Source organism: Pelodiscus sinensis, chromosome 3 (genome assembly GCF_049634645.1).
Source record: "Pelodiscus sinensis isolate JC-2024 chromosome 3, ASM4963464v1, whole genome shotgun sequence".
NCBI classification, from domain to species: domain Eukaryota; kingdom Metazoa; phylum Chordata; order Testudines; family Trionychidae; genus Pelodiscus; species Pelodiscus sinensis.
Window position 1 is genome coordinate 77,537,528 of NC_134713.1, and position 16,247 is coordinate 77,553,774.

General features: G+C 41.7%; 1 protein-coding gene across 7 annotated transcripts in view; it reads left to right on the forward strand.

Moving 5' to 3' along the window:
* Nucleotides 1-16,247, forward strand: part of ARMC2 (armadillo repeat containing 2) — a 110,468-nt gene that overhangs the window by 22,927 nt on the left and 71,294 nt on the right. For 6 of the 7 annotated variants that reach the window (XM_025184720.2, XM_075923085.1, XM_075923086.1 and 3 more), the window contains 4 exons: nucleotides 919-1,163; nucleotides 2,596-2,668; nucleotides 4,300-4,471; nucleotides 6,684-6,891. In XM_025184720.2, the coding sequence (XP_025040505.2) occupies nucleotides 946-1,163; nucleotides 2,596-2,668; nucleotides 4,300-4,471; nucleotides 6,684-6,891 (671 nt within the window). In that variant the 5' untranslated portion in view covers nucleotides 919-945. Of the gene's footprint in view, nucleotides 1-892; nucleotides 1,164-2,595; nucleotides 2,669-4,299; nucleotides 4,472-6,683; nucleotides 6,892-16,247 lie in introns of all 7 variants that reach the window. The other variant, XM_075923082.1, reaches the window with a different exon arrangement.

Genomic DNA, 16,247 nt, shown 5'->3' on the forward strand with positions numbered 1-16,247 from the left:
GTGTGGGATCATTTTCTGATTGGCAACGTTAGATCTTCATTCATTGTATAATATGTGAATGTTCTTAACAAAACAAATGTTCTGCTTTTACTTGGCTCTGCTTACAGTTGCGGTTTTCAGGTAACATCTCTTATAGCTTGTTACAGTAGAGAACTTGATAACACTGATAACTTCCATTACTTGTTTTCTAAGATTATAATCAGGAAAAACTTTTATTTCATGTTTTTTTTGTCTTGTTCCTGCATCATTACTGAATCATCAAGTTTTGGATGTTGAAAGTGATATTTGATGAATTTTTCTGTGGTTTCTGGAAACTATGATGTTTGACACTAAAAGCACTGCAGCCTTTAATTGTGATTTTTGTGTGTGGTGTTTTGGTTTTGTTTTTAAACTCCCTTCTCTCTTATTAAAGACATTCTTAGTTGGACACATTATATAAATGTGAAGTATTTTCTATAGCAGGGCTGTGAAACCTTAGGCCCGAAGGCCAGATGTGGCCCCTGGCTTGCCTGGATCTGGCCCCCAAGGCTCACGGCTGCCCTCCCCTCCCAACCATAGCATTGGGGAGACCATGCTGGTGCTCCAAAATCTATTAGCCTGGGCCCTCCCTATGCTCTGTTTCTCACTTGTGTGCAGCCCCTGACTGATGTTTCAGTGGGTCAACGGCCCCCCGATCTCAAAAAGGTTCCCCAACCCTGTCCTATAGGTTTGAAAAATGAAGCGGGAAGAACAATATTTGTACTCCAGTGGTAAAATGATATTTTTAAAGGCATCTGAGAATACTTTTTCTGCCCTCACTGTGGCTTCAAGTTTTGTTCTTTTTTAATCCTGTTTTAACTACATGTGGATAACGGAAATATTAATATCTGAATTAGTATTTAATTGCAAGCAGTATTGTATTTTGGGCCTCCTATACAGAGTGCTTCCTGCAAGAAATTTTGAAGAATGCAGTCTTCAAAGAATAAAAATGTAGAAAAGTCAGAACCATTTTATAGACCTTCAGTACCTAAGCAGAAGACCAGTGCTGAGATAATAAATGAAGCACGAAATGCGCTACGGACTTTAAGAACTCAAAGGCCATTTACACCTAGAGAGGACCAAAGGAAACTTTTTGGATCTGCATCTTCACGAACACCAGATAATAGACCACCTTCCACTTTCAGGTACAGAGATTTTATGATTATTTTTATTATATTTTAGCAGCAAGAGGTTTGCTTTTTTATTTGTTTTTTTTGTTTATAATAATGTGTATGGTCCTTGTTCCTGTGTTAGGATGTTAATCAGCAGTGTAGACTTTCTCATCTTTTAATTCTATTCACTAGCATGGTTAACCTGTCTGTCCTGGAAGTTCCTGTGACTTGAAACTGACTGTGTTAGTCATTACACCAAGATGTATGTAGAGTATGGTGTAAAAGAAGATTCTGTATCTTGCCATTTCCATAAAATATTTCTAAAGCCTTTTAAAAATGTTTACTTCAGAAGACTCCTCTAGCAGTTCCAAATGCTTAAACAGGTTTTGAATTAATTTCTTTATGGGATGACTGGTAGGGTTGCCTGGTATGCGGTATTCACCCGGACAGTCTGGTATTTTCACCTTCTGTCTAGTAAAAAAAAAAAATTCAGAGAATACTGGACACCTAAAATGTCTGGTATTTTCTGATTTTTTTTTCTCAGCCAGGAGGTGAAAATGCCGGGCACCTGGCAACCCTACAAACACTCAGCACCCGGACTCTTCCCCCTCTCCCCGCCGAACCCCTCCTGGCTCCCAACACCCCCAGCCCCCCGACCTCAGCCCCCATGCTTACCTAGTTCTGCAGGGCTGCCGTCACAAAATGGCTGCCGACCAAGGGGAAGCAATGCTTCCCCTGGGTCTTAGTACTCAACCGCTCCCCTGTTCCTATCCCTGCATTCACTCTTAAAGGGGACATGCTGTTTTAATGCTGTTTTATTTTAATTTTTTTTCCCTCAGCAACTTTGGTCTCTTCCCCACCCCCCTTTTTTTCCCTTCAACAGAATTTTCTTCTAGGTGGTTTTTTTTTGGGGGGGGGGGGGTGGGGGGGTAAGGGTGTTCGATATTTTTGTTTCACCCATCTGGCAACCCTAATGACTGGCTATCTTGTCTTCTGGTGGAAGAGGCTTGTGGCTTACTATAATTTCCAGAAGGCAAGATCTAGTTCTGTAATAGAAGCAGGAACTGACTGCTTTCTCTGACCTCCCTCTATGTAGCAGCATGGCTTCTGCAGGAACTGCACTGCCATTGCCTGCATCCATCCCTCATGAGTGCTCAGAAGCAGCTGTAGTGAAGTTACAATGAATTATAGATCTTCAAGCAGCTTCAATTCCTTTTTCCAGTATCTGTCCACACAGTAAGTAGGAGAGGATGTCAGTATGCAGGCAGACCTCTGTTTTTCCTCCCCACATCCATTGTGCTATATTCTATTTGACCCCACAGTTTAATAGCATCTGTAGGATTATGGGAGAAGAACAGTATTGCAGATAAGATGTTCCCATTTGTTTAAAAGCAGTGGGGAAGAAGATTGTATGGGGAAATGAAATGGGGTCTTGGTTAATATTTTGTTTTGTTTTTTATTCTAGTCTCCATGCTTCCAGTTTTGAATCAGGTGATTCAAGACTAGTTTCTGGAACACGTCTCAGCCCACTGGACCATGTGAGTGTTTATTTAAAAGAATGTTGTGCTGAAATAAAGTATAGTGAATTTTATCAACCATTGCAGTGGTATAAAAGGTTAAAGGGATGTTTTGTGTGGTTTATTAGAATGGGGTGTGGAGGGGAGGGGGAATGAGTAATTTTTTTCCAAAAATGAGAATGCAAGTTGTTCTTATAAAGTTGTAACTGTGTTGGTCCTATAATATTATAAAAGGTAGGCGAGGTAATATCTCTTATTAAACATCTTCTATTGATAAAAGAAACAAGCTTTCAAAGAATTTCTCCCCAATAAAAGATATTAACTTATTCACCTTGTCTCTTTCACAGTATTTTAGCTTTTTAAATATTCCTGTATAGATTTCTAACCCCATTTACAGTAGCATTCTTAAATGTGAAAACAGGGTCAAGTGAAGTGCAAAATGCTAAGAATCAGCACTGTCATTGAAAAGGAAATTAGAAATTGCTGATCAGCAACTTGCAATTGAAAAGTGTGGCTGAGTAATTTATAATGTACAATAGTTCTGGATAACTGAAATAGTAACATTTAAAATTGGATAGTTACTTTTAAGAACATATATAGATGCCTTCTTTTGAGAAAATGCTGAATTATTTTATAGATATGCTAGTTTTGTAGTTGAGATTAGTCTTTGACTAGATCATGAAAGTTTTGAAATATTAAGCTGTCTGATGAAGTAGAACATTGTGTGTTAAATCAGTAACATCAGTGGTTCAAGCATTCTTCAGTAATTCATTAGTCATATCTCTATTCATAATAGCAGGTCTCACAATATTGAGTTCTTTGGGAAATTTTAAAGAGTCCATTTCCAGTTCCATAACTTTACAATTATTTTGATATATTAAAGAAAAAAAAATACCTGAATAAGATGCCTTTATTTAGTTCTAACCTTTAAAATATGGCTTAAACTATGAGGTTTTAGGCATTTTTATATAATTATTGTAATTACTATGTTAGTTTAAAGTGGAGCCTTTTGATGAATTAGTGAGGTAGTGAAAATAAGTTACCGAGGAAAGTCAAGTCAAAGGAATGAGTTTTGCATTTAGTTTTAAAAGTTATGAGATCCATGATTGTCATTATATCTTTTAAGAATGGGTTCCATAGTCTAGGTCTAGCTGCTATGAAAATTGTCTTCCATGTTCATGAGCTTGCCTCTGTCAGTTGACAATATAATTGATCCAGTGGACAATAGCTATTGTTGGAGGTCATGGGTATTAAGGTAACAAGGACAATCTTTTGGTAGCTAGAGTCAGTCTCATTGAGAGCTTTAAAAATTAGAACAGAGTAGTTCAACTGGACTCTATTTTATGGAGCATTAGTGTAGAAAGCGGAGCCCTGAAGGTGGTGAATTCGTGGACACTTAACGCATGGACTGCTGTTTTGTACAGATGGAACTTTTACTTGGTCTGCAGTATCTAATATATGGAGTTGCAGTAGCCTTGAGTTCAAGGATGTGCGCCCAGGACAGTATGTTATAGAAAATGGCATATCTGCTTATTAATAATATAACAGTATCCATTTGAATACAGTTTTATTTTGCTAATTTTAAGTTATAAGGAAATACAAATGGAATCTGACAGCTTGCAAAAACTGATCTTTATCTTTTTTCGTAATAGAAGCCAAAACTACTTTCATCATCTACAAAAGATGAAGATTCATCCATTTCCTTCCCGAAGCCTCCAGTGAACCCAGTGGAAGTTAGAAAAGTCAGCAGTGCCCGAGCACGCTTATGTAGAACAGCTTCTCAGGGATATCTCCTTCCAGATAAAATATTTCTTCCTGATGAGAGTAAGAACACTTCAATATAATTAAATCTAATTTTAGAGTAAAAAAGTCTCTTTTTTTCAAATGTAACTTAGGTCCCTAAGCCCTGCTGACTTTCACTTTTTAAAACATGATTTAGGCTCCTAAGTCTGTAAGTTCCTAAGTGTCTGTTACTCAAAAAAGGCACTTTAAGTGGAAATGATCGTGAAATCAGATTTCATGAATCTTAGGGGAAGGAAAAAGTGACAGCAGCCGAATAAAGAGCATGCATTTTAAAAAAGCAGACTTTAACAAACTCAGGTAACTGGCAAGTAAGGCCCCACAGAAAGAAAATTGAAGGGAAAAAAGGAATGCAGGAGATCTGGCAGTTTCTCAGAGAATTTGCTGTTGCATTTGTAATACTATCTCTGTGTGTGAAAGAAAAGTAGGAAGGATAATAAGAGGCCAATAATGCTCCATGAGAAGCTATTTAATGATCTGAAAAAAAAAAAAAAAGAATTCTATGAAAGTAGAAATGTGGGCATATTCTAAGGAGATGGTCAAAAGAATAGCACAAGCATGTAGGGGCAAAATCCGAAAAGCTAAGGTACAAAATGAGTTACACCTAGCAATAAGTGGCAATAAGAAGAGGTTTTTTAAATACATTGGGATCAGTGTTCCCTCCTATCAGAATAAATGTTGATGTGCACCAAGGCATGTCCGAATGTGCACGACCAGTAGAAAAATAACTAGCTGTGGGAGCTCTGCTAATCAGCTGGGTGGCATTTTAATCTCTCCTGAGAAGCCTCACAAGTGTGCAGCTTACAGAGAACATTGACCAGTAAATTTAATTGTGATCAGGTATTTAACACAATATTGACAACCAGGGAAAAGATACACAAGCCAAAATAGTGAAAGCAAATGTAAAAAAATACTTAGATGTATTCAAGTCAGCAAGACCTGATGAAAATTGTGCTAGGTTACATACGGAATGAGCTGAAGCAATCTCAGAAGGGATAGCAATATCTCTGAGAAGTCTTGGAGGATAGATGACACCCTAGATTCCCAGAGAAAGGGAAACATAGTGCCAGTGTTTAAAAAGAGGAGCAAAGAAAATTCAGGGTATTATAGACCAATTAGCCTAACATAACTACCTAGATACAGGTAAGGCAACTGGTGGGAGGGCACAAAGGGTCAAGTGCCCCTGCTGGCCTGGGTAGGGAAAGGAAGAGGCAGTGCCAAAGCCTTTCCTTTTCCAGCCATGCTGCCTGGGACGCTGCTACGTGCAGTGGGTGCCTGGGAATCCAGGCACGTTCCTAGGCAACTGCTGTGCAGCACTGGGAGCATCCATGAGTGGCTTCGGGGCCTGCCTGCCAGGAATAGCTGCTGAATATGCCGAGGGAGCTGGTGCAGCGAGACAACAGAGCCCCCGCCTCCCCTATTTAGTTCATGGGGTGGAGGAAGAATTACATATAATGCATAGCTGTCCTGAAAACAGTTAAAAAATCTTTAAAAACTTTATAATGAGGAGTTATTTGGAATATAATAATGGCAAGATATTCTATATAATAATCAAACTAATGTAAAGCACTGAGTGTATGTCAGTATTAATCTGTTTATCCCTTTTTGATCTTACTCCAAAATAAACATATAAAAAGGCTCTCTATATGTTTAATATCACTATGATTTTATGCCCTCCTATCCTGTGCACCGATCTACAATCTGATCCATAGATCTCAGCACCATGATGTTGCTTTGTTGTCTAGTTGATAAGATAATTTAATTCTGTTGCAACCTTTATTTTACAGGACTAATACATTTTTCAGTATCTGGGAAACATTTATATTGGTTTTAGTGTAGGTTACTTTTGGGGAAATGTTAACTTTGGAAGTGTTCCTTTAATCATAACTCCTTACTGTTTAAAGTACTTTTTATATCCAATTTTTGGCTAGTAATCTTAACACTGCTACTGAAAAATGCGATACATTCTAGTTTTAGGACGAATGAAAAGTTTCAAAATAATTAAACAGTGAAAAGCCTAAAATATATTGGATACGTTTAAAAATTCTTTTTTTTAGAAAAGAATGAATGTCTAAAAATCTCTGATGCAAAGTAGAGCATTGTGTTTTAGATACTTGGACACATTTTCTCTAATTTGTCTGCTTGCTGCAATAATAGGAAATATAGTCTGAGGTACAATTTGTTTTTCCATCTTGTAAGAATGTTTTTGCAACATGTTTATTCCTACTTTTTGTAGATAAGGAGCAGGTGAATTCTGAAGAACCAGCTCCAATGGATAATCTTTCAAGGAGAAGTAACAGAAGTTATTTAGCAGAACTAAATCCACGCTCCAGTGCCAAGGATGATGGTATTCCATTAGTTTACAATGAACATAATAAGGCCGAGGAGCAAGACTTCTTAAAAGGGGCAGTAACAACATCTCCATTGCAGTTCAAAAGTGGAAGGTTAGTATTTACTTTTTTCTCTTTCCAGTCAGTTAAATGCATAATATGTCATGCATCAAAACATGTAGAACAGCTAGAATTCAAAGATAGTGAGTTTAAATTAATTGATCTACTATATATTTGAGTGTGTGTGTGTGTATGTGTGTCTGTCTGCTTGTTCAAGTACTCCTCCTAAATGGTAAGAGCTAGGACCAAATTCAATATGCAGCTTCCTCTTATAACTTAAAGCAAGGTAAGGGTTTTGGTTGTGCCAGGAAAATGAGATGTGCCTGCAATGGGATTGCTTCTCTGAACACGGAAAGATAGGACTCTGCTCTATAACGACCAGATGGGGGCATCAAGGGATATAGGATGGAAAGCAGGGGTGTATACTGTATAAAGACCGCAGGGGGCCAGAGATGGGAATGCGACAGTAATTTTCTGCATTCCTCATTCTGGCTGGGGAATGCAGGGGGCAGACAAACCTGGACCCGTCCCACCCAGGGGACATGCATCCCCTCCCCCATCTGTGTCTGCTAATGCTACAGAGGTCATGGAGAGGCACTTCTCACCTGAGACCAAGCTGCTGTGGTGAGAGGGGCCTCTCTCCCTGCATAGTGAGCCCCTCATCCCCATCCCAGAACAGTGATTTAAATGAAGTATGTACATTTTAATTTTATTTTATTCCAAAAAAACCAAAAATTGAGTTAAGAATCCAAACAATGCTGAGTAAATCTAGTATTACTATAACTAAATGATATATTCAGTAAAAACATTCCCCCCCCATTACACTCAGCAGACTTGCTCCTCTTGTAACAAAAATAAAGTTTAATTGAGTATAAGTATAAGTAATTGAGTATATGCTTTCTCATTTTATTTGATCTCTAACATTTCAAAGCTATGGATCTGCTACTAACATTCAGGATATATTATTAGGTTTAAAATGTCTATCTAGACACTCTATACCTCTCAGCCACCTCAGTGTTTGTTTTTTTAAATAGCTTTATTTTCATGCTCATTTCCTACTGTTCAATGTCTGCAGTGACTTCACAGGTACAGTGTTTCAGTAGGCAAATGAAACTATGCTTGCAATCCATTTCTACTGCAGCTATAGTGTAGTGTGGTATCAAAGTAAACCCCCTCTCCAAAACGACAGACTATAAACATTTTGTTCCAAATACAGGGCACAATCTGTGTACTACCTGGCCCCTAATTTCCTGGTAGTTGAGGTGGGTAGGGTAACAAGAAGGAGTGTCAAGGACAACCCCAAACTACCCCCAGAAATAATGACTCCAAGAGGCTGGACCTGTTTGGACGCAGAATTTATTCATCTTCCTTGTCTCTTTGGCCTCTATGACTTTAGTATTTGGCAAACTGTGGCCAAGTTTAAGAGTTTCTCCTGGAAGGTTCCCAAAAACAATTCTGGGTAATCTTTAAGGAGCATACAGCCACAGCCAGGGAGGCTCTTCAAGCAGCATCTGATGTGACAGACTCTTTTGCTTGTACCATGGCATCCACCATTTACATGCAGTGTGCTTCCAGGCTGCTCCTCTGTGGATTGTCCTCTAAGGCTCAGTACTCGATACAGGACCTGCCCAGGCCCTGTTTGTGGAGCAAAATATGATGAGCTGAATGGACTGAAGGATTCCTGAACCATCCTGAAAACCCTGGGGCTTTATGTTTCAGGCCTGTTTGAACTGCAACTGGCTCAGAGACCAGGGAGCTTGTCCTGGCAGAACCTGCTGTACAAAATGATCAAGGGCCATATATGCCACCCGAGTCGCTCACCTTCCAATCTCTCACCTTCCAACCTGCTCCAAGCAAAGAGCGAAAAAGTTGTTTCGATGGTGCACCTGAGGGCAACCCACAAGACTGTTCCCTGGATTCCATTTCCCCAGTTTTGTCCAACTGGCTTTCTTTTTTCCTCTCTGCATGGACAGTTATAACCTCAGACCACTTGGTCCTAGATGTGATGTCACATAGGATTACCAGGATCGTTTCCAAATTCTTTTTACCCCTTCCACTCTCTTCTCCATCTCTCTTCAGGGTCATTTCTCACAAGAGTGTTCTCATGCAGGAAATTCAGGAGCTGCTATAGCTGGGTGCAGTGGAGGAGGTTCTGCCCTCATACAGGAACAGGGGGTTCTATTCCTGATATTTTTTCATCACAAATGCCAGGGTGGTATATGTCCCATTCTGGGCTTGTGAAACCTCAAAAGGTACTTAAAGAAGCTAAAGTTTCACATGTTCTCTTTGGCCTCCATTATCTCCTTTCTGCATCCAGAAGACTGGTGTGCTACTGTGAACCTGAAGGATACATACTTTCATGTATTGATTTTTCCTGGGTCATATATGCTTCCTGCCTTACTTGTTGGGCAGAGTTGTGAGAGTCCTGATTTACAACACAGAGTTGATTGTTCTACATCAACAGTCAAGGGGGAGTGCACTACACGACTCTCTACTAAGAGGCACTCCTTCTCTGGGACTTCTGCATCAGGCATGACATCCATCTGGATGTTGCCACCTTCCTGGTGCTACTAATACCTTAGCTGATCGCTTCAGCAGGGATTTTAAGAGTCTTCTCTCACCACTAGTGGTTGTGCCACCCCTGGTGGCCAACAAATCTACTTATGGAGTTCCCCACCTGGCATTGTGCCTTAATGATCTTCCAGAGGTGGGGAACTCCATAAGTAGATCTGTTGGCCACCAGGCTAAACTGAAAGTGCCTTTGGTTTTGCTTCTGAGGAAACCAGGAGCAAAACCTGAAAGGTCTGTGCAAGGACTCCCGCTCCAATGCTTTCTTCCTGTCATGGTCCAGGGGTCTGTTGTACACATTTCCTCTGATCCTCCTCATCAGTGGGGTCCTAGTAAACATCAAGAGGGACAAAGCGCAGGTTATCAGGATCACTCCTGCATTGCCTCGCCAGTGCGTCCTCATGCACTAAATGTCTGAAGGGCATTGGCCTATTACAGGTTGAACCTCTGTGGTTCGGCAGCATCCATGGTCCTTCTAGACCAGGGGTGGCCAACCTGTTAAAGGCAAAGAGCCACAATAGTTAGGGATACAACGCAAAGAGCCGGGGGGTGGGGGGGGGGGGGGAGTTGTCGAGCAAAAAAAAAGGAAATGGATGCTGTGCCTTTAAACACAATTCTGGGTGGCTTTTTGGCTCCCATTAGCCGGCGCCATTTTGCTTTGCCATGCCAGACGGTGAGCATGGGGAAATGGGGGCTGGGGCCGTTTTTAGGGGAGCAGGGTAGGCTTCGCGAGCCATGGGAGAGGCTTTGTGAGCTGCACTTGAAGGGGAGGGGGGAGAGCCGCTTGCGAGTAACAGGTTGGCCAGCCCTTTTCTAGACCATGGATGTTGCTGGCTACAGAGACCCAGCGCACAGATTGCTGGCAGCTGGGAGCAGCACCAATGAGTGGGGCCAGTGGGTAGCAGAGCCCATTGGGCACCAGAGCATGCAGTTGGTGGGGCCAGGAAGCTGGTGGGATCACTGGAGGCCACAGAGCCTGCAGCTGTTGGGGCCACCAGAGCTTGCAGGATCGCAAGCACTGGCAGGGCTGCTGTGGCTGTGAGCAACAGCAGGGCTGCTGCTGGAGCTTGTGGGGCTGCAGGCTGCAGTCTTTTTTCTGATGCTTAGGCAAGAAATTCATTTACATCAGTACAGATGTTTTGAGTACTATGGTGTGGAAAATGTTACTAAAAGATTACTTTTTTCATAGTAACTACTGTAGATAATAAAACTACTACTAATATATTAGTAAAATGTTACCTTAAATTTGTTGGCAGAGTTTGTAATAAGTGTAGTCCACAAAATTCATCATAATGCATCATTTCTGTTACGTAAAATAATGAATCACTAATTCTAACCTGATAACATTATGTAATGAAGCTGTTTCAATAACTTCATAATAAAGTTATTCTATCCTGAACGTGGAAAGAGGGGGGGGGGGGGGAGGAAAGAATCTAAAAGAATGTGGGATTTCAGTCAGAGAGATGAACAGATTACAGGCAGTCCCCGGGTTACGTACAAGATAGGGACTGTAGGTTTGTTCTTAAGTTGAATTTGTATGTAAGTCGGAACTGGTACATATTGTAGGGGAAACTCTAGCCAAGCATTTTTTTTAGTTTTGGATAGCATAGGGAAAGGTTAACTCCCCTCTAATGTTTGTTTTGCTGTCTGTTCCCCTGTTCAGAAGATTTCACATCTATTTCTGTCCCTGTGACAAACTCAGGACTAAAGGAGTAACTCATCAAATACCAAACAGCTCTGCACCATGCTTTGAGCTAATAGCTTTATTTCCACACACCACCCAGGGTTCTAGGAGGAGGGTCCTTTTTTTGCTAACACAATGAGGCCAGCACTTTGTTTGTTTTGGTGGAGTCTTTGTTTGCCTAGGGAGCCCAGCATGTATAGGGGGAGGAGGGGCGGAGAGGCTGCTTTTGTCTGCTGTTCAGCAGCCTGTTGCTCAGGGGAGGGGGCAGCCTGTTGCTGGCAGGGGGGGAGGGGGGAGGCGTGCAGGATGCGAGGCCGTGGGGGGGGGGGCAGCAGGCGTGGGGAGGCACTTTTCCTCTGCCCGGCAGCTCTGCGGGATCCCTGTCCCTGTGGCCAGCTGCTGCAGGCAGAGGCCAGTTGGAGCTGGCCGAAGAGGAGGAGGAGGTGGATTCTAGGACCCAGGTGAGCGAGCCCCGGGGACGCTGCTGCCCCGGCATGTATAGAGGGGAGGAGGGGCAGAGAGGCTGCTTTTGTCTGTTCGGCAGCCTGTTGCTCAGGGGAGGGGGCAGCCTGTTGCTGGCAGGGGGGTGGGGGGGGCAGCGGGCGTGGGGAGGCACTTTTCCTCTGCTCGGCAGCTCTGCGGGACCCCAGTCGGAGCCGGCCCGAGGAGGAGGAGGATCCTAGGACCCAGGTGAGTGAGCCCCGGGAATGCTGCTGCGCATGTGCGGGAGGTGCCTCACCCCGTTCGTTCGTATCTAGGGATCCGATGTAAGTCGGATCCACGTAAGTCGGGGACTGCCTGTACTCAAGGGGGGAAAAAGGGAAGTGGACAGATGAACAAAAAAGAACAAAGAATCAATGTGGTCCAAATCAACTTTTCATATCTAATTTCAATGTTCCAAATGATTTGTGCATAAAGGGTTTTTTTTTTTTTTTTTGCTACCGAAATATTCAAAGCATATCAAAATGTATCTGGTGTTGTATCAAACTCATGATGTGATGCAATTTTGCAAGGCAAAGAGTTTGGTAATTAGTCATGATTCCCAAAAAATTCCTAACAAGTAGTAGTTTGTCAACTACTGTTTTTAGTTTGAGATTCGTTCTTCTCAATTATTAAGTGATAATTGTAAAACTAGCTGGTATATTAAAATAGTTTAATTTTAGCTCATTGTACATAACTTATTTTGTCCTTTATTAAACTGATAATTTTGACAGTTTTTATTCAACTTTCCATGCACATGACACATTATAGCTTATACACTGGAGTGTCCAATAGTTTGAACCACAGAATTTTCTGGTTTGCTTTGTACAGGTTGTACTTCCTTTAACCAGGACTGTGGTCCACAGTATCTGTGGTTCTGCAGGACCACAGAGCTCAGGTTATAGGGAGGTCAGGCTGTGGGACAGGAGTGAGGAGGGGCGTGTCAACTTAGCTGGGAGCCCTGTGTGAGGGGGGAGGGGTGGAAGAACAGCAGAGAGCTCCAGCCCCTGTGGCTGGACAATAGCAAGGGGCCGGCAGCCACAAAGCTCTGGTCACAGCGCTCGAGGGCTGGCAGTGGCAGCCATGGAGCTCCAGCCCTGGCCATGGAGGTTGGGGGCTGGCAGCGGCAGCTATGGCCCTGGTGGCAACCATGGAGCTCCAGCTTGGGGGACCACAGCCGTGTAGGTAGCAGCAGGGCAGCATGGATCATGTTGGGAAGGACCTCCTCTTGTCTGGCATATTTCCTTTTTTGGGTCCGAGGGTGCTGGACAAGGGAGGTGTCCAACCTGTAGTAAACACTGCAATTTAGGTGGTGACTAAATACTGTGTTGAACTATTTTGAAAGACCCATTTAAAAAAAATGGGTTGATGTCCTCCAAAGACCCTTTATATGCTGATATTAAGAGCAGTCCTTTTAATTAGCAGGGTTTTTTGCATGTAAAATATGCTTCCAGGTTGTTCAATACATGTTTTCTGTGTTTGATTTATTCTTTTAGAGGACTATGATTTGTCATCTCTTCTTCATTTTAGATTTTCTTTCCATTTCAGTCCTCCTTAAAACTTCCAAATATGCTAAAATGTCATTTATTTTTTTGTCATTTCTGAGGATGTAACAGGTGACCATTTCTGAGGTTGCACAAAGTACCTATCCACAGTTTCTCTGGCAATTTCAGTTGTAAAGATGGTATAGCTGGCATAGCCTCTTAGGGTATGTCTACACTACCCCGCTAGTTCGAACTAGCGGGGTAATGTAGGCATACCGCACTTGCAAATGAAGCCCGGGATTTGAATTTCCCGGGCTTCATTTGCATAAGCGGGGAGCCACCATTTTTAAAACCCCTCTGGTTCGAACCCCGTGCAGCGCGGCTACACAGGGCTCGAACTAGGTAGTTCGGACTAGGATTCCTAGGGTTCCACGAGGTGTACCGGTAGTTCGGAATAGGAATCCTAGTCCGAACTACCTAGTTCGAGCCCCGTGTAGCCGCGCTGCACGGGGTTCGAACCAGCGGGGTTTTAAAAATGGCGGCTCCCCGCTTATGCAAATGAAGCCCGGGAAATTCAAATCCCGGGCTTCATTTGCAAGTGCGGTATGCCTACATTACCCTCCTAGTTTTAACTAGGAGGGTAGTGTAGACATACCCCTAGAGTTTAAGTATTATCACATTAACATACTCTTTTACATCTTGAAGTTGCTTGTATATTTGAACTTCTGTCATTTCGTCTTAAACTTTTGGATAGTTTAATTTAAACACAAAGCTAACATACTGGTAGGCTCTATCTAGTGCTGCTGTTTGGGAATTTCACAGTGATGAACAAAATATGTATAGGTAATATAAATACAGTTATTCAAAATACCTTTCATTATAACAAAACTGAAGAAATCCATTTCTTTACAATCAGTAAAAATATTAATATTATTATTATTATTTTTATTAATTCCGTTGCTCTTGCATTTAAGTGCCCAATTTGTGGATCATGAACCCATTGTACTAGCCTCTGGGCAAACAGAAGAAGATAGTTCCTACCCCAAAGACTTGCAAAATTCCTCCCTTCCAACCTTCCACCCTTTTCAAATGCTTAAGGGAAAAAAGATAAACTTTTCAGAAGATCAAAGAATATCTGACTGAGCTATGAATAACTAGTTTGTTCTCCCATGGCAATCTTCAAAAACAGATCAGTGTGTTATGGACAGTGCAGTTGTGGGAACTCTGCTTTTAGCTATTGACAGACTATTACAAATTAATGAATAAAAGGGAAGAGACTAAAGAGCTCACCATTTTATTCAATTTGCAAATGATTAGTGACCAATGTAGGAGGACAGGTAATTTTTCAAAATTATCATTAGAAGTAGGTGCTATTTATAAGCATTTCAGAATAGGGAAACTTCAGAAAATTAGAGCTTGAATAAATAAAAAGTATTTAAAGTTATTACTTACCCTTATCAGAGAAGCATGGATTTGTAGTAGAGAAGATTTGAAGGAAAAAAACCAAACAAAAAGCCCCCGAAGAAAAAACCCCCAAAAAAACCCCCGCAGAAAAACCCCCAAAAAAAACCCCAAACAAAAAACACACCCCACTGATTTGGCCCCCAGCTGAGAAGATGACATTCCCTTCCCATACCAGAACCTAGAGGGGCCCTGCCTAGTAGATTTTGTGTGCTCCAGTCCCATGGATGGGCAGCGGGGGAGAGGGGGCTGGAGTGTCTGCGCATGCTCCCTAATACGGGGTGGGGAGGCTGTGCCTCAGGGACCAGATCCAGGCAAGCCAGGGGCCAGATCGACCCCTGGGCCTGAGGTTCTCCACCCCTGTTCTAAATGATATTCCAGAAAACATATACGCTCTGAATCAATAATTAATCCTGCAGAAAGTATGTGAGAGGGAGCTAGAAAAATATATTTTAAAAAATGAGGAAATTTTCAAGTCAGCCACCTTATCATTTTGATATGGAAATAATTGGATATCAAAATAGTTTACAGCAGATTGCAAGTTTTAATTTGGTAAGGTAACACCAAAGGTAGTTGAACCTGAATAATGAAAACAATATCTTCAGTTAGTGCTATAAATACTGCTCGTAATACTATTATGGAAACTCTGGTTTCTAGTTATTTTGTTTTGGAGCAACTTTACTTCAACAATGGAGAATGGTACAATAGGAATAGTGCATTAATATATGGACAAAAAGAACAGTCATTGTAGGCAATGAGCAATAGTTCTCTTGGCCCTGGTCTATAATAGGGAGTTATTTTGAGAACTTACTTTTTTTCAAAATAACAAGTGGAGCATCCACACTACCAAGCCTGTTATTTTTCTTTTAAGTACATCAGAAGCCAGCTAAATAACTAGTGGGAGCCTTACACAATCGAGATGATAAGGGAGCATTCAAAGATGATTAAGTCATTGTGGAGAAGCTAAACGAATTCTTTGCTTCAGTCTTCATGGCTGAGGATATTGGGGAGATTTCCAAACCTGAGCCATTGTTTTTAGATGACAAATCTGAGGAATTGTCCCAGAGTGAGGTGTCATTAGAGGAGGTTTTGGAACAAATTGATAAAGTTAATAGTAACAAGTCATTGGGACCATATGGTATTCAAATGGGAAATTGTGGAACTATTAACTGTGCTTTGTAACCTGTCCTTTAAATCAGCTTCTGTACCTAATGACTGGAAGATAGCTAACATGATGCCAATATTTAAAAAGGGCTCTAGAAGTGATCCTGGGACAGCTAGAACTTTAACAGGGTTAAAAAAAGAGCTAGATAGATTCATGGAGGTTAGGTCCATCAATGGCTATTAGCCAGGATGGGTAGGAATGGTATCCCTAGCTTCTGTTTCTCTGGAGGTAGAGGGACAGAAGAGGGATCACGTGAGGATTACCTGTTGTGTTCCGTCCCTCTAGGGCATCTGGTATTGGCCACTGTCAGCAGACAGGATACTGGGCTGGATGGACTGACCCGTATGGCAGTTCTTATGTTCTTATTTCGAAATAACAGGCTGGTTATTTCAAAATAATAACTTACGCTTTCCACGAGTAGTAATGCTATTTTGAAATAGTTATTTCAAAATAGTGGTAGTGTGGATGCACTGGTGCCGCTATTTCAAAATAACTTCTTCCCAAAGTAGTTCAGACTAATTACTCCCCAGTGTTTCTTGGGGCTCTAAGTCAAGGTAGTGTGTTCACA